General features: G+C 42.1%; 1 protein-coding gene across 2 annotated transcripts in view; it reads right to left on the reverse strand.

The window, feature by feature from the left end:
* Positions 1-659: 659 nt before the first annotated feature.
* Positions 660-25,893, reverse strand: part of MBTD1 (mbt domain containing 1) — a 108,761-nt gene continuing 83,527 nt past the window's right edge. For both annotated transcript variants that reach the window (XM_069752496.1, XM_069752497.1), the window contains exon 16: positions 660-963. In XM_069752496.1, the coding sequence (XP_069608597.1) occupies positions 845-963 (119 nt within the window). In that variant the 3' untranslated portion in view covers positions 660-844. The remainder of the gene's footprint in view (positions 964-25,893) is intronic.

A 25,893-nucleotide genomic window follows, 5' to 3' on the forward strand; every position in this document is an offset into this window, starting at 1 on the left:
AAACAATCTGCAATCTGACCTGAACGGTCAACTGTTCACTTATGGGTGAACATTCACATTTATAGACAGAGCTATGTGGTATTCAGTCTAAAGAAATCAAGATCACTGTATAGTTCAGTCACTTCCTAATGAAAGAGAAGTAAACAGTCTTATAATGGAACTAAAAGCACAGAAAAACATTGTTAAAATATGATCTTTGTATGTGTTTTAGTTTAATAGTTGTCACTGAAACATGAAAAGTAAAAATAATAATATAAAAATATGGCAGAAAATGAAAGACAATGGTCTGAACTATAATAACAAGGAAGCGGGTGTATTCCGGTCAATTAAACTGAGCTTAAAGCTCAATAGTTATTTTAAGGATAATTATAGATGGGCAGGTTTTACATAACATCTTGAAACATTTAATAACGAAACAAACAAAAAAATCAACTAAAAATTTCCTGGTCACGGAAAAAAAAAAGCTACCCAGTGTGTACCAAGTGTAATTTTTTTTGTTATTTTTTTTCTGCAAAATATCACCCTTCCTAAACAAATATATGTAGCCCTGCTAAGTGTACCAAAAAACTAAGAATTTTGTTGCAGTGCCCACAATGCACAATATTTGTAAAATTTGAAAATATTAAAATTCTTTTCAAAAACTTCAAATACAACACAAAATCGTTAATGTTATTTAATAAACTGTAAAATCTTTTTTTTTTTTTTTCTTCACTAAAATATTTTCTTTGTCACTTCCCAGAGTGTCCCTGCACAGGAGTCCATTTGTGTTTTGTTTTTCAAATAGTCTTTTTTTCTTTTATATGAAAACATTCTTAAATTATGATTAAGAATCATAAAATCTGCATCAAGGTTCCTGTTTAATGTAATAGCTGCCAGATCCATTACTTTCCTGATCTGAAGCTCCTTGCAGAAATGAATAGTCTTCTCCGTCAAGAAACTCCTCCTTTAGCTGCAGCGTTGGTACTGAAAAAAGAAAGAACAGTCACAGCTATTCTCTTATTATACACTGTAATGTAAATTGTAATATTGAGAATATAAAGAAACTGTACAAGTAAGTACAAAAACAATTTCACACTATATAAATCTATTTTCCCTGCCTGGTACTCTAAAAAATTCTCAATATCAGATGCCTGTAGCCACCATTAGCAGTAGCTTACTTCTTATGTAGGGCATTTAAAACTCTGGCTGAAAAAAAAAGACATTAGTAAATTCATCAGAACACAGTTTTAGGCCAAATTATGGTAGGTTAAAAATATGGCGTTTAAGGTAGGCCATTCACTTTAGGCGTTTGAAAAATAGCATTCTTCTTGGCCAGGGTGGTGAGTCCATAGACTTACCTTGAAGACGTGACTTCTGGTCCACATATAAACCCCTGTGTGGAACACTTGTCTGCTTTCTGGCCATGTGAGCTAGAAGATGACCGAAGCGGTGCTAGTAACTAAGGAAGTGTGTGTGGGAGGGCATGACCATAAGCTTCGGGAACGTGCATGTCTAAACGCCGACATTCACTCCGCATAATGGGCAAATCCATGAGAAAGGCAAGTCGCCAGTCTGCTACAAGACACACTCCCTTTCCAGGGTGATATATTCCCACACTACTCACTCGCTCCAAACGCTCAGAGCAGGAGGACCCCACACAGGCTCCATTGGTCTCTGGTGATAACGTGCTGCCAGGTTCCTGGGAGCCTCAGCCAGCTACACCAGGTACTGGAGGTAGGGAGACAGCACCATTAAAAGATGGCCAACAACCTCATGAAGCACTAGGCACAACCAAAGCCTCTGGCTCCCCATGTGCTCCAGCCTGCGGGCCCACGGTTTCCACTGTGCCACCAATTGATTTCTCCAGCAACTAGATCCCCTTGTGTTTCAGGGGAATCAGACACCTCTATAAGCAAATGCGTTGGAGCCCTCAGGCCAGATACTTTGGGAAACCCTTGAGCTAACTCAATAGTTCACTTCCCAACAATTAATTAGCACTCTAAAATCTAACTACCCCTTTAAATTACCCTCAAACAATGCTATAAATTATTTAGTCACTCATATCTTCCGACCTCTCACTTAAGTTTGAACAAAATGGATGAAAATTGAGGAAAATCTAATTTCCTGGGACAGAAGTGAATATTCCTGGTTTGGCAAGATCAATATCCTATCTCGGCTGTTATACTTACTACAAAACATCCCAGCATATATACCTTCCTCTTTTGGATCAAAATTCAATGCAACTTTGGGCGGTTTGTGTGGTTGGCAAGGCATCCGAGACTTAGAAATAATATCCTAACTTGCCCCAAAGCAATGGGAGGAGTCAGTTTGCCTGACTGTAGTTCTTATTACTTAGTAGCTGCACATGTGAGGACACTCTATTTATCACATTGTTATACCTCAAAGTCGTGGGTCCATATCGCACAAGATATTTGTCCACAGTTAGTTGCTACAGTGCCCTGGACCTGGTCCTCTATATCACAGAACAATATTCCCTTGTCCTCTACTGTAAAACAAACACTGAAAACAATTCATTATCCATCCATGAAGGGCATTATAGTAGATCCAAAAGGGCCCGTACAACTAATAACAGACAATCATGAATTTCCCCCGGGTTCCTCCACACATTCCTTTTTGAGCAGTACTAGGAAATCACCTCTTCACGTTCACCAGACATGACCTGAAGGTGAGCTCCTACTTCTTCCTTCCATTCTGAGGGATCGGACACTGCTGATCCCTCATAGTTTTGAATATGATAAACTCCAACATTTCTACTCCTCTCTCAATGGTAGACTCGATTACGCTCGCCCCCTATCAATTTTTGAGAAGAGGTGTGTCGATGCTTCAGGTTCTACACATACCATTTTGAGTATTTATAAATTACTAGCTTAAGAGCCCGGCGTTGCCTGGGCATAGTAAATATCTGTGGTTAGTTATAGCACTTCACTTCTCTTATTTTCCCATCACGCCTCTCATTTTCCCCATCACATCTTTCATTTTCCCCCTCACTCCACTATTTTCCCTCACTCCCCTCATTTTGCACTCACACCTCTCATTTTCACCTCAGTATATACATGTTTGTCATCTCCCTTATATATAGTATACACCTGTATGTTATCTCCTGTATATAGTATATACCTGTATGTCATCTCCCCTGTATATAGTATATACCTGCTGTGTGTCATCTCCCCTGTATATAGTATATACCTGTATGTCATCTCCTCCTATATATTGTATATACCTGTATGTCATCTCCTCCTGTATATAGTATATACCTGTGTGTCATCTCCCCTGTATATAGTATATACCTGTAGGTCATCTGCTCCTGTATTTAGTATATACCTGTATGTCATCTCCTCCTGTATATAGTATGTACCTGTATGTCATCTCCTCCTCTATATAGTATATACCTGTGTCTCATCTCTCCTGTATATAGTATATATCTGTGTGTCATCTCCTCCTGTATATAGTATATACCTGTGTGTCATCTCCCCTGTACATAGAATATATCTGTGTGTCATCTCCTCCTGTATTAGACCTCGTTCACACGTTATTTGGTCAGTATTTTTACCTCAGTAGCTAAATTGGCAGCCTGATAAATCCCCAGCCAACAGAAAGCCCTCCCCCCTGGCAGTATATATTAGCTCACATATACACATAATAGACAGGGCATGTGACTGACAGCTGCCGGATTTCCTATATGGTACATTTGTTGCTCTTGTAGTTTGTCTGCTTATTTATCAGATTTTTATTTTTGAAGGCTAATACCAGACTTGTGTGTGTTTTAGGGCGAGTTTCGTGTGTCAAGTTGTGTGTGTTGAGTTGCGTGTGGCGACATGCATGTAGCGACTTTTGTGAGATGAGTTTTGTGTGGTGACATGCGTGTAGCAACTTTTTGTGTGTCGAGTTGCATGTGACAGGTTAGTGTAGCAAGTTGTGTGCAGCAAGTTTTGTGCATGGCGAGTTTTATGTGTGGTGCCTTTTGAGTATGTGCAAGTTTAGTGTGAGGCAACTTTTGCATGTGTTGCAACTTTTCTGCAAGTGGCAATTTTTCCGCGTGTGCAAGTTTTGCGTGTGGTGAGTTTTCCATGAGGTGAGTTTTGCACGTGTGTCGAGTTTTGCGTGAGCCTATTTTTGCATGTGGCGAGTTTTGCCCGTGGCGAGTTTTGAGCGGCGACTTTCGTGTTTCGACTTTTATGAAGCGAGGTTGGTGTATGTGTGGTGAAATGTGTGCTGAGGGTGGTATATGTGTTCAAGCACATGGTAGAGTGTGGTGCATTTTGTGAGTGTGTTCATATCCCCGTGTGTGGTGAGTATCCCATGTCGGGGCCCCACCTTAGCAACTGTACGGTATATACTCTTTGGTACCATCACTCTCAGTCTTTAAGTCCCCCTTGTTCACATCTGGCAGCTGTCAATTTGCCTCCAAAACTTTTCCTTTCACTTTTTCCCCAACATAGCCTATGACGCTCTTGGGGTCCAGATGTGTGACTGTGCAAAATTTTGTGGCTGTAGCTGCGACGCCTCCAACACTTTTCCTTTCACTTTTTCCCCATTATGTAGATGGGGGCAAAATTGTTTGGTGAATTGGAACGCACGGGGTTAAAATTTCGCCCCACAACATAGCCTATGACGCTCTCGGGGTCCAGATGTGTGACTGTGCAAAATTTTATGGCTGTAGCTGCGACGGTGCAGATGCCAATCCCGGACATACACACATACATACACACATACATACATACACATTCAGCTTTATATATTAGATTAGAACCAGAACTTGAGCTTATCCCTCCGTTCAGTAAGACCTGGGAAACTGAGCTAAACAAAACTTTCACATGAGAGCAGTGGGATAAATGTTTCTTTTTGTCCCATAAATTGGTTATCGTAACCAAGTCACAAGCGAGCCTTTTTAAAATGGTCTCTAGATGGTGTCGGGTTCCCTCTGCTTTACATAAATAGTATCCGGGAGTCTCCAACTTATGCTGGTGTTGTGGGACAGAAGAAGGAACAATAACACACATGTGGTGGTTTTGTCTGATTCTGGGAGCTTTTTGGGAGAGGTGATTAAAATGGTTAAAAGAGGTTACTAGTATGTTGGTGCCCTCATCCCCGAAAGCATTACTGCTGTAAAGGTTTCCTATGTCCAAATCCATTCACAAAAAATCCCTTCTACGGCATGTTCTTCAAGCTTCCAAAGCAATAATTCCCCGACATTTGGAGGAATGGTTTGCTGAGATATCTGCAACCAACCGTATGGATACAATGATAGCCCAAACTCAACAATAGAGGTCCACTACTACTAATAAGTGGTTCCTTTGGGAGACCTTTCTTTCTTTTCCACTCTGTAGAAATATTCTAAAATGATCCATGACAAGTCCTTTGTATACAATCCTTCTCTCCCTCTGACTGTTCTCAAAATATATTTTCTACAACACCTACAAGTCTCAAGTGTTTCTCAAGTTCAGATTGCTATTCTTAATCTGTCTAACTCTCTTTTTCATACGTCCCAACTCCTCCTGTCCACATTTCCTTCCTGTATTAACTTTCTCCCTTTCTTTATATCCTCTTATAGAACTGTTTTTTATTCACCAAAATGTACTATGTATAACGTTTTTCATGATTTCGTGTGAATGATTGTTTACTTTTCAAAAATCCATAAAACTTTGACTGAGAAACTAAGGAAGCTAACGATTGGTAGCAATGTACTTACACTACACTAAAGAGCATATGCACAGTAGAGATGGTGCGAATTGATTTGAAGTACCTGGTCTATTGGCCAAGTCATTCATTTGTGACCAGTGTTCTGTTGGAAGGGAGCCCTGATAATCGCCTCCTATCTTCTGGAAACCACGGCTTTTGGTTAGCTGGCCTGGTACGATGTCATCATTAAGGCTTGACACATGTGACGCTGTGCCAGGCCAGCTAATCAAAAGAAGAATTGCGGATGCCAGAAGAGAGGTATGAGGCAGTTCTCAGGGCTCCAGTTTGAGGGTCATAGTTTACGGACAAGGCTACTGGATCGGATCATGCAAATAGATTCACACCAACGCTAATGCACAGTCTATTGATTTAGGTGGGGACTGTACACTAACTAATTTTTCCAGTTGAGGTGCTGCAATGATGAAAGAGCAAACCGCTCATGTCACGTAAGAGGATTTTTAACCAAAGTCAGAAGTTATCTAAACTTGTCTAAACAAGTAATGTGCTGTTGACAATATGTTCTATGTGCACAGAACAATCATATTAATGATCATTCTATGCACACTGGAGTGCAGTCAGCCAGTCCAATAAATGCCTTGCATGTAGCCAGTCAGTGGTCAATTCACCAAGGCAATTATGCAGTGTTAACCTGTCCTAAGGGCTCATACTCACTTGCGAGAAACTCGGATGACTCTCGCATGGCAATACCCACCACTGCACCTGGCACAGAGGAGCGGAGCGTGCGGCTGCATGTATTTGGCCGCACGCTCCGATCTGAGTGCCGGCAGCAGAACGGGTATTGACATGCGAGACTCATCCGAGTTTCGCGCAAGTGAGTATGAGCCCTAAGAGTACCATAACAGAAAGTATAGATTGTTAGCAATGCTAATGGACCAACATCTCTCACCCCTCCAACACCCTGTTTCACCCTTCTCCCCACTGTGACCATTTTTATTAATCGTCTTTGTTTTCCAGTCTTCACCAAGAAATTTTTTTTATTTTTCTACTGACATATCCCATCCATGTACAGTCCTTTGTTTTGTGGGACAAGTTTGAACGCCACCAGTTACTTTACACACTAAAAAAATGTTGTGGGGAGAAATGGAGAGGGAAAAAACAAACAAAAAAAAAAAATTCCACAATTGTTGGTAGGTTTTCATTGTACACTTCCAGTAAAAAAAAAAAATGCTGTCGTCTTTATTGTCTTTATTCTAGTACGCCAATATCAAACTTATCACTCATGTTTTACTGCTTTTAAAAATAAAAACTTTTTTAAAAAGCTATTTTTTCTTAACGATGGATCTGTGTGATGAACAGTTTTTTTTCTTCTTTTTCAGGATGTGCCATAGTTTGTATCTTGAGGTGCATCAGACTGAGTGTTTTTTTTTTTTTACCCTGATCCAAGGTGACTAAAAAGTCACGCCAGATCGTATATTTTACTTTTATGAACTTGGTGACACTAAATAAATACATTATAATATATTATACACATATACACACACATTTTTTTTACATAAAGGATGGAAAATTAATAGAATTGTCTTTGTCCTTGCACATACACCCCAATACTTTTTTCCTATGTTGCCATTTTAAAAAAGTTTTTTTTAAAGGGAACCAGTCAGTAGTATTATGCACAGTAACCTACAGACAGTGTCAGGTCGGCGCCGTTATACTGACTACAATGATACCTGGGGTGATTAAATCTGTCTTGTGGTTGTTGTTTATTCCTTATTGTCAGTGTTTAGTTAATGATATGCTTATGGCCCCCGGGGCAGCCTGTGGGGGGTCTTCATGTGGTGCTCTAATTAGGTATTCATAATGCAGACTGCTGACAGGTCGCTGATCCCTCACTGACCTGCCCCCTAGTTTACATAATGAATATCTGTTCATACTGAAGAAAAATAAAAAAAAACCCCAACCTTCTGGAGGCAGGTGATTTTTTTTTTTTTTTTTTTAAATGGCACCCGTGTAGTAGTAGATATCGGTGTACATAAAGGTGATCCTCCTCCAAGATGGTGCCACCCGCGCAGCAGCAGCGTTTGGAGACAGAAATCTTGGAGCAAGTCTTCTCTAGCAAGTTGGTGCCAACTGCGCAATAGCAGCTATCAAATCTCCTCTATATACACCGATAGCTGCTATTGCGCAGGCGGGGCGGGCGGCATTCTCAAATGGATTTTTTTCTTTACTATCTGAATAACATCAAACAGTTATTGTTAGGACACTAAACATGCGATTATGGCTGGCGCCTGCCTGCCTGCAGAAGGTTTTTTTTTCTGTCAGCAGGCTGCATTATGAATACCTAATCAAAGCACCACATGAAGACTCCCACAGGGCGCCCCGGGGCACGAGCATATCATTAACTCAACACTGACAATAAGGATTTAAAAACCACCACAAGATGGATTTCATCAACCAAGGTATCATTTTAATCAGTATTATGGTGCCGACCTGACACTGTCTGTAGGTTACCGTGCACAATGCTGCTGACAGGTTCCCTTTAACGCCCTGCCTACAAGTTCATCAAAGAAGCACAACGATGGCAGTGGGAGATTGATAAAGCCATCCAGACCCTGCTATAAGGTGATGCTCCCCTTCCCCCAACTTAGATGCAGTGATTGCTATTGACTGAGGTATGTAAAAAGGTTAAACATTGGTGTGATAATAATATTGGGCAGGCGTAGATGAAACCCCACACATGTGGCACAACATCCGTCATACAAATACAGTGGCTATCAGGACGGGGTTAATTGTGCAACCAAGTTTGTTAGGCTTTTCTTCCTAGGATTCTTCCATGTCTTCACCTTAGGAAAAGATGCTTCCCATTGCCACTTCTTCCTTAGGCATAACAGCTGGATGAAATGGGTAGGTGGTGTTAAGCCCAAACAATCACCTGCCCTTCCTGCAGGCTGTCCTATGGAGCAGGGGGTAGCTTTATCAGTCCAACCCAATTATTATTATTTATTATTATAGCGCCATTTATTCCATGGCGCTTTACATGTGAGGAGGGGCATACATAATAAAACAAGTACAATAATCTTGAACAATACAAGTCGCAACTGGTACAGGAGGAGAGAGGACCCTGCCCGCGAGGGCTCACAATCTACAAGGGATGGGTGAGGATACAGTAGGTGAGGGTAGAGCTGGCCGTGCAGCGGTTTGGTCAATCGGTGGTTACTGCAGGTTGTAGGCTTGTCGGAAGAGGTGGGTCTTCAGGTTCTTTTTGAAGGTTTCGATGGTAGGCGAGAGTCTGATATGTTGTGGTAGAGAATTCCAGAGTAGGGGGGATGCACGAGAGAAATCTTGTATGCGATTGTGGGAAGAGGAGATAATAGGGGAGTAGAGAAGGAGATCTTGTGAGGATCGGAGGTTGCGTGCAGAAAAGTACCGGGAGACGAGGTCACAGATGTATGGAGGAGACAGGTTGTGGATGGCTTTGTATGTCATGGTTAGGCTTTTGTACTGGAGTCTCTGGGTGATGGGGAGCCAGTGCAGGGATTGACAGAGGGGAGAGGCCGGGGAATAGCGGGGGGACAGGTGGATTAGTCGGGCAGCAGAGTTTAGAATAGATTGGAGGGGTGCAAGAGTGTTAGAGGGGAGGCCACAGAGCAGGTGGTTACAGTAGTCAAGGCGGGAGATGATGAGGGCATGGACTAGGGTCTTTGCAGATTCTTGGTTTAGGAATGTGCGGATCTGTGAAATATTTTTGAGTTGGAGGCGGCAGGAAGTGGAAAGGGTTTGGATATGTGGTTTAAAGGAGAGATCAGTGTCAATGCTGAAAAGCGTAAAAATCATGGTCTGTTGACATGAGTTGAGGACCTATGCCAACAGTTTCTGCTCTTGTTCTTGGGAGCAGGTAAATACATTTATAACATGGAATTGACTGCCAAGTATTGTACACTTTTTATTTTTCGAAACAGTTTTTACACCTTTTACGCATGACCTTTAGTAATCTTTACCTATGTATATATTAAGCTCTGTACACATTTATATACATTTCTAAAACATTAAAGGGGTTGTCTGGTCAAAAATGATTAGAATACAGTCACTTGGTGCAGACTTGTTAGTCTCACCAGTGTACACACTGTTGCAAAGATCTGCCAGTGATATATGTGTTGTGCATACACCGGCCAGAGCTCGACCTCACTCCATACACCCTGTCTAGTGATGCGGCCATCCAGTGGGCCTGGCCATGCTCAATACAAGTGTATGGAGTGAGGTTGCGCCCCCTAGACGGGTTCTGGCTGGGACTATGCATAACGCATACATCACCGCTAGTCCTGACTCAGAAACCAGGGAATCCTTGCAGTGCACAGTGCGCGTGCTGGGGGATTCATAAGTCTGCAGTCACAGTGACTGCAGACATATTTTAGATCAGACAGCCCCTTTAATTGCTCTTTAGACAACTAAACCAAAACTATCAAAGAGGACCTGACACTTGCTCAAACAAAATAAATAAAAAAATAAAATATTATGAGTTAACCAGGTACAAATGACCCCCACTGATTCTGACATGTCTCTTTATTACATAGATATTCTCGTGTTGATTTTGGAAGGCACTATGTGAAATTTCTGTTTGTAGACCAATTGGACAGTTCTTCACAGCACTTTCTCTCCTCCCTCCTAGATATCGCCAATGAGGAGCTGATCTAGAAGTCTGCCTTTTTTTTTCCGGATACAATACCTACCCATTATAATCTATAGTGCTGTTCATTTATCTGTATTTTTCACGGACCATGTGTCTATGCGAAACACAGAGAGACATGTCCGTTCTAGTCCGTGCCGGCATGTTGTTACATCAGCCACTCAGTGACTGAAGTTGTGCCCCGACACACCTTTATGACTGCCGGGAGGAATAAAATTAATTTCCTCCCGGCAGCTTCCGTTGCTGCGGCTGCATGGCTTCAGCACGCTATTAACCTGCAGATTAACTCCATATCTGCAGCCTAATAGCGTTTTTTTTTTTTCACATGACAGGCTCCCCTTAAGGCAGGGGTGGGGAACCTCAGGCCCCAGGGCCCTCGATGACCTTTTATCAGGCCCCCGGGCAGATTCTCAGGGACCGCATTCTTGGGCAAGGAGCTGTATTTTGATTGCCACCAGCTCATTAATTTCTTCTTGCTCTGTTAGCACACACATGCAGTGTTCACTACTGAACACTGAAGGGCATGCAATGAAAGATTACCTCCTGAAACCAGTGCCAGAGTCAGGATGTACTTTGTGAGCGGAGTTGGTACGGCCCCCGAAGGATGGTATAAATATCCAAATGGCCCTTGGCAGAAAAAGATTCCCCACCCGTGACTTAAGGACTAAATCAAAAGACAGCTATGAGACCACATTTTAACCTCCATTTAACGGCTGTGTTTTTGAGGAGTTTCCCTATGTCTCTTTTTTCCACGGTGCACTTGATAGAAAAAATAAAATGTGCGCGCTTAATATTGGGATTCTCCTTAGCTCCAAAGATAAAACCATGCAAAACACACTTGTACACCCTTTTAACACCTGTGAGAACATGCTAAACTTATTTTTTCCCCTTTCTACAAACTACAAACAGAAAGACAGTTCTAGGAATATTTCTTGTAATGGCTTTATTTATTAAAAAAAAAAAAACGAAACAAAATCTAAAGCTCATGACATTTTTTTGCACAAAAAAACAGCCTAACCTCATCAGTGTTTTTTTAGTGTGTCCAATATTACCGTCAAATATTTTGTTACAAACGGACAGCAGGAATCTGTTTTGTCTGTAATATTCTTGAACCTATAGAGTTATATGGGCGTTTTGAGCAGTGCCATTAAAAAAAATGTACATTTTTCTTTGAGACTTCTTTTGTGGTTACATTATACTAAAAAAAAAAAATATGGACGTGTGAACAGGCCATTAGAATATACTGATTATGTGTTATACATGAAGAAAAATTACATTATATATATATATATATATATATATATATATATATACACATACACATTGTATATCTGACTTTGGGCTCATTCAGATGCGTAATATACATTGGGTTTATTTGGCCATATTCTTCTACTGACCCCAAACTACTGCACTATAGGGATCTATGTTCTATAAGAGCTTATTCGGTAAGCCCACTCTACCCCTGAAAAAGCCACCCTGTGCAGTGGCGTTACGCGTGGGGCGCTGGCCTCACCTCTCCTCCTTTTGTGCCAGAAGCATGGGTATTATCTCTGCTCTGCATGTCGGTTATTAACCAAATTTTTCCTTTTTCTTCCAGCAGCATGGGGCAGGGCAGAGCATTTGTCTCTTTATGCTAGGTCTTGGTTTATAAATATATGTGCCTCATCGTAGTGACATATTTTTGTCGATGACTGTACTGCATTTTTGCACAGCTATGCACTTTACTACCCTTGCTTATTTGCACATTTGACTCTCCATGTCCTGTCATACATATTAAGGCCGGGTTCACATGAACGTTTGAGTCCGCAGCGTCCTGCGTACCTATCTTTAACATTGGGTACGCAGGGACATAAGTTGTATGTGGATGCGTCCGCGTGCGTCGTTTTGATGTACCCTCCGAAGGAAATGTTGCATTTTCTTGCGTTATGCGGGCACGTCAAAATGACGCACGTGGACGCATCCGCATACAACGCATGTCCCTGCCTACCTAATCTTAAAGATAGGAACACAGGATGCATGCGGAAGTAGGAGGAGCTTAAGGAGAAAAAATCCGCAGCACCACAGCGCGGACTCAAATGCTAATGTGAACTTAGCCTAATTTACTGTCTGGTCATTCAGACCCCCATGTTCAATATTACCGTATATCCTATTGAGTGGTACTATTTGAGGACTCGACTTATGACACTATTTTGTCTAAGTCCCCAGTATTTTGCTTTTCTCTGTCCTTTTCAAATGTTTTTATTATTGATTGTTTATTCTTAGTTGATCACTTTTCATTTACATAGTGCTTTCCTTCTGGTGTTTTCATGCATCTTGCTCACACTATGTGATTTGCAGATCCCAGATATTGTACCTACGGTGGTGCCCTCTTATATCTAGCTTCTACACTAGATCAAGTGGACATCATAAAAAGGGATTTTCCTATAAGTGCTTCCCACATTGGTGGACTTGGCTCATTTATTTATTTCAATAGTAACTGAACAAAAATATTTGGATACTCCCAGGATAGATAGATATATATATATATATAGGGTTGTCTGATTGAAACAAAGTACCGCATCTTCAAGATAGACGATAACTTATTGATCGATTGGGATCAGAAACGACAGGCTGAAGAGGACACTTTTAGCCCAGTTAGAATGGAGTGGCAGGTTATACCTGCGCTCCATTTGATACTCTATTGGGCTGCTGAGTGATGCACTCAAACACTGTAGAGAATGAATGGAATGATGGTCGGGTGTAGGACTTGATCAGCCATTTTGTAACGGGGACAAAAGTTCCCATTTGGAATAAAAATTCCCTTATCTGATGATCATTTCGGGTCCCAGCAGTCGGACCCTCATTGATCAGTAGCCTACCCGGCGGATATGTTTTATAGCTTGTTTTAACCAGACAAATATCACAGATGGTCACTACAATTTAAACTGGTCAACACACTTTTTGCCATTTGCTGGTCAACCCTATGTGTGCTACTTAAAATGAAATTGTGTTTCACACATGGATAAATGGTCTGCAAACCCCCCAACCACATTGGCTTGCCCATTAGCCTCAACAGGTGCATCAAAAAACCCAGCTCAATATGGACTCAATCTCTGTAACGGTATTTGGCTTTTTATAGGTTTTAAATTGTTTATAAAAAAGGATGTCATGTGGTTGACAACATGAATGAAACGTCATCCATTTTTCCTGGATGAAAAATGAAAGATTTTTTTTTTATGTGCTCGTGTGAACCTGGCCTAAGGATGTAGCCAATCCAGACACCCTTTCGGAGACCGCTCTTTCAGATGGGTTTCTGGTATACAGAGATTTCATCTCTTGGTGACACTAGATTATGTTGCATCTCGCTATGGAATACTGATCCAGATTTGACAGCAGGATTTCCATCATACAGTATCTGCACCTAGAACTGGCACTAAAATAAGCTAGAACAGTGCTAATTCACATGAATGCAATAATTCCTATAGCTGTATTCTTTTCATCTATAGTCTGTCATTCCTCTCCTCTCAACCCAATGTGTTGCCTGTAAGGGGCATCGAAATTAGCCTCGATAGAGAGATCCTGGAGGTGGAATAGTCTTAGGACAACTAATTGATATCAATATGAAAAATGATTTATCAATTTTTTTTCTCCCATTGATAAAAGAGAGGTTACAAAATTAGAACATCAGTTTAAGAGCAAAGGAGGAATTGTGCCATTGCGTGGAATCACCGATGTTGGAGTTTAATAAATGTTAAAGCTGAGTTATCGGGAGTAACCATTTTCCATTAAGTAAATTACTGGATACAAATGATGGAGTTGCGTCTACTAAATATGAAACACTTACAACAGAGGAATGGCACACTATAGGGTTCGCCGTGCAATATAGGATGTTCCAACATTATCTACTATATAATTGTCTAAGGGTCACTTCCGTCTGTCTGTCTTTCTGTCTGTCACGGCTATTCATTCGCTGATTGGTCTCGCCAGCTGCCTGTCATGGCTGCCGCGACCAATCAGCGACGGGCACAGTCCGGAAGAAAATGGCCGCTCCTTACTCCCCGCAGTCAGTGCCTGTCGCCCGCATACTCCCCTCCGGTCACCGCTAACACAGGGTTAATGCCGGTGGTAACGGACCGCGTTATGCCGCGGGTAACGCACTCCGTTAACGCCGCTATTAACTCTGTGTGTCCCCAACTTTTTACTATTGACGCTGCCTATGAAGCATCAATAGTAAAAAGTGTAATGTTTAGTAAAAAGTGTAATGTTAAAAATAATAATAATAAAAACCTGCTATACTCACCCTCCGTAGTCGCTCGCGCCGGCCGCCATCTTCCGTTGCAGGTTCCGATGGCAAAGATGGTATGGGAGAAGGACCTGCCATGACGTCACGGTCATGTGACCGTGACGTCATCACAGGCCCTGCGCGAGAAGGACCTGCCATGACGTTATGGTTATGTGACCGCGACATCATCACAGGCCCTGCGCTCATACCAACCCTGGGACAGGAAGCTGCCGTGGACTACAAGGGGCTCTCGGAAAGGTGAGTATATGTTTATTTTTTTAACCTGTGACAAACCTGGCTGGGCAATATACTACGTGACTGGCCAATATACTACGCGGCTCTGTGCTGTATACTACTTCGCTGTGCAATATACTACGTGGCTCTGTGCTGTATACTACGTCACTGGGCAATATACTACGTGGCTCCGTGCTGTATACTATGTCGCTGGGCAATATACTACGGTGCTGGGCAATATACTACGTGGACATGCATACTCTAGAATACCCGATGCGTTAGAATCGGGCCACCATCTAGAATAAGCTTACACCTGGGCATTACAGACGATCTCAGATAAGTTTTCCATAATCTGCAAGATTGTGCAAGTATCCAAACTACTTTATCTAGAGCAGGGGTGCACAACCTTTTTTGATCCAAGGGCCACAATGTAACGGAAGGTAATAACCCTTTAATTTTTAGTGCAGCCCCAGGATTGGTTCAGTATGACAAAGTACAGATTGGGACATTTATATGGATACACCTAAATAAAATGGGAATGGTTGGGGATATCAACTTCCTGCTTGTGGCACATTATTATATGGGAGGGGGAAAACTTTTCAAGGTGGGTGGTGACCATGACGGCCATATTGAAGTCAGCCATTTTGGATCCAACTTTATTTTTTCCAATGGGAAGAGGGTCATGTGACACATCAAACCTATTGAGAATTTCACAAGAAAAACAATGGTGCGCTTGGTTTTAAAGTAACTTTATTCTTTCAAGAATCATGATGTGTTGCCCTCTTTATGCACTGAAGATGGAACGTTCTCTGAGTTTCTCCAGCAAGATGGTACACCACCACATTATGGGTGTCAGGTCCGAGCATTCCTACATGAACAGTTTCCTGGAAAGTGGATTTGTCATCGTGGGCCAGTTGAATGGCCACCAAGGTCACCCGATCTGACCCCCTTAGACTTATCTTTGGGGTCATCTGAAGGCAATTGTCTATGCTGTGAAGGTACGAGATGTGCAGCATCTGAAACAAGGGATACTGGAAGCCTGTGCTACCATTTCTTCTGCAGTGTTGCTATCAGTGTGTCAAGAGTGGGAGAAGAGGGTTGCATTGACAATCCAACACAATGGGCAACACTTTAAACACATTTTGTAAGTGGTCATAAACTTGTAAATAACGCAAGAAAGAATAAAGTTAGGTTAAAATCAAGTGCACCATTGTTTTTCTTGTGAAATTCTCAATAGGTTTGATGTGTCACATGACCCTTTTCCCATTGGAAAAAATAAAGTTGGATCCAAAATGGCCAACTTCAAAATGGCCACCATTGTCACCACCCATCTTGAAAAGTTCTCCCTCTCCCATATACTAATGGGCCACAAACAGGAAGTTGATATCACCAACCATTCCCATTTTAATTAGGTGTATCCATATAAATGGCCCATCCTGTATATACCATAAATGTCTGATAGGTGCAAATTCTACTTCTAGGACTCCAAGCTTACCATGACAGTACTGATTGGCGGAGTTTTTTTTAAGGAAGATTTAGAAATAGATTCTGCTCCTAAATCCACATAAAAAAACTGCATCAAATACACTTTCTAATCAGTCGGAAAGGTATTTAATGGGAAGATCTCTTGTAGTGCACATTGTGCTGTGTTTTTCAAGTTATTTTGAACATTTTATTATTATTATTATTATACATTTTTATAGCGCCATTTATTCCATGGCGCTTTACATGTGAATACGGGGCAAATATAGACAAATACATTAAACATGAGCAGATAACAAGGCACACGAGTACATAAGGAGGGAGGACCCTGCCCGCGAGGGCTCACAGTCTGCAGGGGGTGGGTGAGGATACACTAGGAGAGGGAAGAGCTGGCTGTGCGGCTGTTCCCATTGTAGCCAGTAGGAATGTTATTCAGAATACTTGACGCAATCTTTTTTTAATGTGGATATTGCAGTATCATCCACTTCTAACTAATGATGAGCAAGAATACTCATTGCTTGGGATTTCCCGAGCACGCTCGGGTGATCTCCGAGCATTTGTTAGTTCTCGGAAATTTAGTTTTCTTCGTCTCAGCTGCACGATTTATGGCTGCTAGACAGGCTGAATACATGTGAGGAATGCCTGTTTGTTAGGGAATCCCCACATGTATTCAGGCTTGCTAGAAGCCGTAAATCATGCAGCTGAGGCGATGAAAACCAAATCTCCGAGCACTAACAAATACTCGGAGATCACCAGAGCATGCTCGGGAAAACCCGAGCAATGAGTATACTCGCTCATCACTACTTCTAACGCCTCATAAAAAAATATATCTGAGTTTATCCAAAAGGAGAAATTAATGAAAAAGTCTTTCTACAATTGGTTATGGGCTTTGTACTTACTGCCTAATGTCTTACAACTTCCATAAACTACAGTGGAGCCGCAGACACTGAAGGTCAGCAGCCGGTCTACTGCCTACTCTTTTCTGAAAAGTTGAACTGGTCTAGAGACCCCATTGTCCTGATGTAGGAGGCATCCAGAGAGGTCTACCCAGCGCACCATTAGAACTTGCCTGTCCTAGCTCCTCAGCTGCGGACCACTACTCTGTCTGTAGCTGCTCAACTATAATCATACAAGTATTTTTGTGTCTATATGGTTGGGGGGGGGGGGGGGGGGAGTTATACAAACGGGCATCATAGCCCACATGTGGCTTCTGGCCTGCAGGTTGTGCACCCCTGATCTATACATATTAGGCTACTTTCACACTTCCGTCTTTTGTGTCACGTCGAAATCCGTCGATTTTTGAAAATGCAGGATCCTGCATTTTTTTGCTATAGACTTGTATTAGCGACGGATTGTGACGGATGGCCATCTGTTTCATCTAGATCCGTCGGAAAACAGCGGTCCGTCGTGGAGAGAAAATGTTCAGAGGAACGTTTTTTCTGCACGTATGAAAATCGGTCAGCAACGGGTCCTGCGCTGTCCATCGTCGGCTATAATCGAAGCCTATGGACGCAGGATCCGTCGCTGACCGTCACACACAGGAATCCAGCGACGTATCACGTTTTTTTTTCCCTCTGAGCATGCCCAAGCAGAAGACGGAAGTGTGAAAGAGGACTTATTTGTTGTTCTACTGAAAAATGATGAATAACCTGATCACTACAGACGACAATCAGACTTCCAGCCAAATGGGCATATGTCAAAGTCCATGTGACATTAAGCCATACACATTCATTCCCTATGGTCATATCCTGACACCAGAACAATAAAGACACTGCCTTTTCAAAAATTTTATTCAGTTTTTGAAAAAGCATATATCAATGGGGCTTTAATGAATCAAAGAAAAACAAAAGATATTCTATTTTATCAAAAATATATAACTTTTATTCAAAATATCTTCTAAAATAAATAGGCAGACGACAATCACCGTGCAGATATAGTGCTCCTTATGTTCACTCTACACTCAGAACCCTATGTTGAATGTCTGCCTGACAGCGGAGGTTGGCACCCTAAACATATAAACGAGAAATGGCGCCCCCGCTCCTCGACAGCTCTCCCTAACACCTCCTATATAACCCTATGTTGGTGCTTCATTCATTCAGCCTTTTATACCAATGCAGGGAAAAAGAGTATAATAAAATAGCAGCCAAGGACTGACAATTGATATATGTGCAAACAAAGGGTGAGCAGACTAGCACTAATAAAGTGACACGTGCATTAAAAATATGTGTACCTAACTATGCTGTTCCCTGTTATGTCAAAACCTGCCTCCAAGCGGGGGTTGGCACCCTAAGTGTCAGCGGATATGGCGCCCCCGCTCCACGGTGGCTGACCCTATGAGTCCCTTTTCAATACATAACTTAAGCCGCCACAAGGCTATCTAGCACAGGAATATAATATAGGCAGGTAAGCCACAAAATGGATGTATCTTAATACATACAAAGAGATGTCAAAATGAAAAAATGTGTAAACAGAGGTATTTAAACTGTATATACCTCAATATTGGTGAGTCTATTATTGATAAATCAAGTATTACTACACCAGATCACCCACTAATGAATCAAATGATCTCCGTGATCCCCATATATCCGGAAGATAAAGACATCTATAAACAGAGAAATCTCAGTATGATGACAGCATAGATATAGGATACTTATGTTTCAGATGTCATGAAAACCTCTACGCGTTTCTCCATTTAAGGATCATCAGGAGGTTGGATAGTATGATGCTGCATGGTGATTGGGTCTGTTGCCTTTTATGCGTGTGAGGCCCACTTCCCATTAGACCAACTTCCTTCATCCACTAGAGATCATTGTTATTTCATCACATATTGAGGCTATTCAGTTACCAACCTTAGTCCTCAATCATCATGCCCCTGGAATTTTCAATAATAGCGCCAAACCATATGTCCATGCTCTTACTTCCGGTGAGATGACCCCTATATTGCGCCGGAAGCCGTCAAACCTAGTGACTAGCGAATATACTCGTTACTAGAGTATGCTCGGGGGTCCTCTGAGTAATTTTTAGTGCTCGGAGATTTAGTTTTCTTGCCGCAGATGAATGATTTACATCTGTTAGCCAACATAAGTGCATGTGGGGGTTGCCTGGTTGCTAGGGAATCCCCACATGTACTTATTCTGGCTAACAGATGTAAATCATTCAGCTGCGGCAAGAAAAATTCTTTTGATAGTGTGCGTTCCAGATGGAACGCATCATGCCTCCTTCCGCAGCCATCTTGGAGTCCATTGGGCATGATCAAAAACCTTATGTCCGTGCCGTGATTGTCGTCTGCCTACTTATTTTAGAAGATATAATTGAATAAAAGTTATATTCTATTTGATCAAAAATCTACCAAAAATTTTATTCCCATACATACAAAAGAACACCTTCTAAAACTAGCATTTATATGGTTGACTTGTAACATGAGAATGTACTGGATAAAAAATAAACAACTAAAAATTTTATTATGGTTATTTACATCTGCATTGACAGGCGTTACCTTGGCTTGTGCGTTAGACGACTTTCACACTGGTGGATTTTGGTCTGTATTTGTAAGCCACAAGTGGGGTTGATGGAGGGGTAATTGACGGGAAGTAGAGAGTATCATGGAAAGATTTGGACACCCAAGGGAAAATTGATCAGACCTCAAAAATAGTCAAAAGGGGCAGTTTGCGTCCATTAGGGCTCAGGTACACGAACGTATAACTCGGACGAGTGCCAGCACTCGTACCCTTAATATTCTATGGGGCTGTGCATATGTCTGATTTTTTTCCTCGGACTGAGTGGTGCAAGGAAAAAGTAAAGTTGCATCATGCACAATTTGCCTCAAGGAATCGGATGGCACTTGCTCGTTTAACTCTATAGGTCTGTGAAAAAACTAAACAAAAATGTCCTGCACTCGAATAACGACAGAGTGTGGTTCGATTTTCAAGGACCGAGAGAAACTTTTTTTTTTTTTTTGCACCCCATGATAAGACTGATCAGCCCAATGGAACAGATTTTCTCAGATGCAGGAAGAAAAAAAAAAAAAGCATCATCTGCACCTGCTCTTATGGAAAGGATCAGTTTCCGTCACAAGTTCGGTTTTTAATTTCTTATAAATAATGGAACAAAAGAGCAGAACTCTGAACGCAAGCGTGAAGCAGCTTTACCAATACTGACCAAAAATAAGCCTGTGTAAATAAGGCAATAGGGGTAATTGTGCGGAAGACAGCATATGGTCCCAGTGACACGATAAAACCACAACAAAACTCAATTAACATCAACATTTATTTTGTAAGAAAATAAAAATATATGTATGGATATACATTTGACACAAGAAACTAAAAAAAAAATAAAAAAATGGCTGCATGCGTACAGAACAGAACATGCTTGGCTGAAGTGGTCACTGTCTAGACCTTGCTACCAGGGAGGTTTCTGATATCTGGAATTTAATTTAAAAATACCAATTAGCAATAAATCCAAAACTACTATATATTATATTTTGTTCTATTGCGATAGGTGTCAGTGCACTTACTAAATGCCATACTGACAGAGGCCCAGGAAGCCGGCAGTAACAAAGTGGCTGTTATATATTCCTGGCTAACAAAATAGCTGCCCGGTAGAGTAAAAAAAGTAAAAATCCATCTACACTGTGCGATGTGCAGCATAAAACTACCGCCTTCTAGCAACAGGTCATTCATTGCCCATGGACTGCCAGTGTTCTCACCAGCACAGGTGCTATTTACATAGGATGATGTCCTGCAGAGAAAGGTGATCAACCAACCTGTGAGCGTGATCGGCAGCCTGTTTACACTGAGTAATTACCGAGAAACAAGCGTTCCTAGGAGCTCTAGATCACAATCATCGTGCAGTTTAAATGCACCTTAACTTGGTGCTTTTTCAGCTCATAGATTCATCATTGAGTTCTTAATTTGAATTGAGAGGTGGCCAAAAAAAAATAATTAAAATTAAAATCACCAGTGATCCAAAGACACCACAGGCAATGATGAATGCAGCTCTACACAGCGAGAGCCTCACCCAACACCCACTCATATTTGTTTCCTGGACCCCTGCGTCAGTGTGCAGGGGGTGGGGTATTGCATTTAACTACAGTCACACTGAAAGTTTAAAAGCAGTTCAGTTTTTAGGTTTCTATTTTTTGCAAACCTACGTACACAGCAGAACAAGCGAACAAGCTATTTTTCGGTTTCCTATTTTTGGCTGCTTATCACCTAACTACCGTAACAGGTAAAATACTCTTCTGTTGGGCGATCGGATTATTTATTCCGGCACAAAAATAATCGTTGTCGGCAGCACATTGCCTGACATCAGTCAGTCTAAATAGATGTCCTACCGATAGCCCCTATCTCACACTGGGAGTCTGCACATATGGGTAATCACTAGATAGATAGTAGGTTTATTCCTACTGTGGTACTTTTATCTGGGCAGGTTGCAATATGGACGGGTGCCGGTATGGTTAGGGTTTTCATTCCCACTATAGGGATTCATGTTGTATTAACCCTGCTGTCTGGCACCTTCATCCAGCACATACATATATATATATATATATATTTTGTTTTGCACTATGGGCGGGCATCTGTACTGACAGGGCTTCTCCCTAGTATAGGGCTACTAGTTTGTAGTTTCCCTGCTGCCTTATAATACCGTCTAGTGTACGTGCACACACGTGTGTGTTACTCAGCCCTAGATTTGCACTTTGCATCAGTTACTCTATACGGTGCTACTGTCGCGCCTGTATTTTTGTATGTGCATATTTCAGTGTGTATGTTCTGTTTTTTGTCATACACCTTATCCTCATATATGTATTTTTCTGTAATATTTTTTTGTATAATAAAGCTTATTGATTTTTTATTTCATTGTTTAGTGTATTATATTTGCAATGGGCATGTCCTATAGAAGGGATTTCTTTACTTCTGGCTACGTCCTTAGTGTCGGTTTTTGTTTTAAAATCATGGTCACACGTTGCGGTTTTTACCGCGGAACCGCAGCGATTTTGCCGCAGCCGGTCCGCTGCAGTTTCCATTGCGTTTACATGTAAACCAATGGACACCGCAAACCGCTGTGCACATGCTGCGGGAAAAACCGCGCAGAAACGCAGCGGTTAAAAACCCGCAGCATGTCACTTCTTTGTGCAGAATCGGAGCGATTCTGCACCCATAGAAATGCATTGATCCGCTTACTTCCCGCATGGGGCTGTGCCCACCTTGCGGGAAGTAAGCGGATAATGTGCGGGTTATACCCGGGGTGGAGGAGAGGAGACTCTCCTCCAGGCCCCGGGAACCATATTTGAGTAAAAAAAAAAAAAAAGAATTAAAATAAAAAAATAATGATATTCTCACCTCTGAAGTCTCAGCGCTGCATATGCAGCATCAATAGTAGGGGTAAATCCCGCAGCGGAACCCGCAGGACAAACCGCGATAAATCTGCAGGGATAACCGCAGCGGGTTTGCCCTGCAGATTTATCAAATCCGCTGCGGGAGAACCCGCAGGGACAGGACGCTACGTGTGAACATAGCCTTACAGTGGGCTCCTTAGAGATGAACTCATCGTAGAAAGAGGCCAGTCTACAGGTGTAGCCCAAAATAGACCATTAAATTACACGCTAAATATGGAAGAATTAACAGATCATATAAATTGCAGAGGTAATTGTACTACCGATTTTCTTCTTTCAGGTTTCACATTTACAATGATCAAATACGGTGGAGACAACACATACACTTTTAGGCCAGTCTCACATGTCCAGATTTTTCCGGTTCGTGGAGAAACGGTCCTGGAGCTATCCATGTGTCCGGGTGTGCACGTAGGCCATCCGTGTGCTGTCCGTGTTTTGAAACAATTTGTTTTAAATTTTAACCCTATGACTTAAAAAAAAAAAAAGCACAGACCGCACACAGACGGCATGCGTGTGCGGTACGTGTTTACACGCACCCACTGACTTGTATGGGTCAGTGTAATCCGTGCGCTCCCACGAACACTGTCATGTCTTCGTGTTTTGCATATGGACACACGGTCTGTGAAAACACGCTGACATGTGCAGAGACACATTCATTTTAAGTCAGTGTCTCCGGTACGTGAGGAAACGGTCCACACATACCGGAGCCACTGATGTGTGAAACTGGCCTTAAATTAAGCCCTTCCGTATCTCGTGTGCATGACTACAGCCTGCCGATTGATTACAATAAGCAATACAAGGAACTATCCCTTACCACAAGCTGACCAGCTGTTACTGGCACTGATTCTGTTGGAACACAGCAGCTCCATCAGGTCTATCGTAGATGTGACCATGTACTGCAGATCCAGCTACCGGCCACTAGAGTTTTGGCAAAGCTGCCACGTTCAGACAGTATCAGAGAACTTCCACCCGCCCGTAACAGAAGTGGTGCCACTCACAAGACTTCTGCTGACAAGTATTCACACTTAGAAATTAGACTTTTACAGGATCCAACCCCACTTGTCCAGCACATTGGAGAAGCCATAACTTTAAGGCCCTATGACTGTTAATACTCGATTGTGTCTGGATAAATAATAAAAAGGCATGGTTTCCAGTATTCTGAAACCAGATGGTGGTCTTGATGATGCGGGGGGAGATGGAGGTAATCAGACCCCGTATTGGACAATTTTTATTTTTGCACTTGCCTTTTTTTTTCCCTCCCCCTCTCTTATTCCCCAGAGTCATCAATTTTTCCCCTTCAAAATAGGCCCTCATATGGTTTTTTTTTTCTTTACAAAAGAAAAGTTGTAGTTCTTAATGACACTCATACAATATACTGGAAAACAATTCATTAGGCTACGTTCACATTTGCGTTGTGCGGCACTGCGTCGGCAACGCAGCGCACAACGCAAATATGAACGCATGCACAAACGCTGCGTTTTGCGACGCATGCGTTGCTTTTTGCATGGTTTTGGGCTCAGGAAAAACTGCATCATGCAGCCTTCCCTGCGCCCTGACGCATGCGCTGCAGCGACGCATGCGTCGCAAAACGCATATGCAACGCATGTCCATGCGCCCCCATGTTAAATATAGGGGCGCATGGCACGTGCGTCGCCGCGGCTGCGTCCGCCGCAGCCGGGAGCGGCGCAAATGTGAACGTAGCCTTACTTGTAATAGGGGAGGACGCAATTCGAATTTTTAGCTTTTTTTTTTTTTTTTTTAAAGTGCCTTTAGGGTAATTGAACCTGTGGACTTCTGATCACTTGTTTTATATACTGTAATACAATTGAATTACAGTATATAGGTAAAATCAGTCTCTTAGGAAGACTTCGCTATGGCACCCAATGATCCCGACTTGGGTGGGCAGATAGGTGCAAGGAACCTGTGCCATGAATGCTGCTGTCAGATTGAAAGCGGCATGAAGATGCTGGGTATGGTGTGGACGCCTCTTGAGCCTGCTCCATTCGCCTGCACGCGCTGCTTGACATAATAGCACGCTGTGTAGCAGGAATGGGTTAATGACCTACTGTAAAAGGAGAAGACGCCAATTTAAAGTCCCAAATAACTCCTTATACAGGTGTAATTTTTTTGTGTATTGTATATGGAGGTAGCTGCTCCTATTTTACACCTGTTCACAGTAGCTGGGAAGTGCCAGTCAGTCTTTTTGTCACTGTATATTAGCTCTCTGACCGAGCACGCCGTCCTTCAGCATGTGGTGGATTTTAATTGCAACAGGGTCTTACCTACCCATAAAATCAGACTTTGAAGTGAGGTATTCACATCTACCCAGTAATTCAGATTTCAGTCATAGGCCGGGGTCACACTTGCGTGTGCAATGCGAGAAACTCGTGCAAGACCGGAGCGTTCAGCTGCATAGAAATACATGAAGCCGCACACTCCGATCCCGAGTGCCTGGTATTGATGCGCGAGTTTCTTGCATTGCATGCGCCAGTCTGACCCCGGCCTTAGGGAGGTATTCACACTAGACATAGGCTCCCAGCAGTTCAGAGACCGCCTTGTCATTGCATGAATTGGCCAAATTATGTGCTAAGCGGCTCATTTTTTTCCCTAGTTTCCAGAAGCAGTGTTGCTATTCAGATTTCATATGGACATGCTTTAGCACTGTAGAGGGAAACTTTTTTTTGTTAATTCCTTACACAGGTTGTTGGGGATTAGATCAAACCTGGCTTCATGTATCCAAAAACAGCACCATGCCTGTACATGGATTGTGCCAGACACGGCAGCTCAACACAAACTGAAAAATGATTAGTTTACACGGTCTAAACAGTACACTATTAGAAAAAATAAGGGCTTTTTTCTTTAAAAAAAAAAAAACAAACAAAAAAAAAACAAAAAAAAACGAGGCTATTGTACGCATGGGGAACAGGAGTGCATGTTTTACTTACATTTCCTGCAAAGGTAATATTGCTTTAAAGGGAATCTGTCAGCAGGATTTCAGCCATTCCAAAGTCAAATCCACCAATAAGTTAGTTTGTTCCCCTGCTCATGAAAAGTCAGTGTTTGAATGAATATACAAATGAGGCTGAAGTGCTTTCAGTGCATGGAAGATCTTCCCAGGACTGTCACTCTGACTCTAGCCATTTGCCCTTAAATTTGACTATTTATGGATATATGACAGTGTACATTACATCTTTGCATTTAGTT

This window comes from Ranitomeya imitator, chromosome 2 (assembly GCF_032444005.1).
Source record: "Ranitomeya imitator isolate aRanImi1 chromosome 2, aRanImi1.pri, whole genome shotgun sequence".
NCBI classification, from domain to species: Eukaryota; Metazoa; Chordata; class Amphibia; order Anura; family Dendrobatidae; genus Ranitomeya; species Ranitomeya imitator.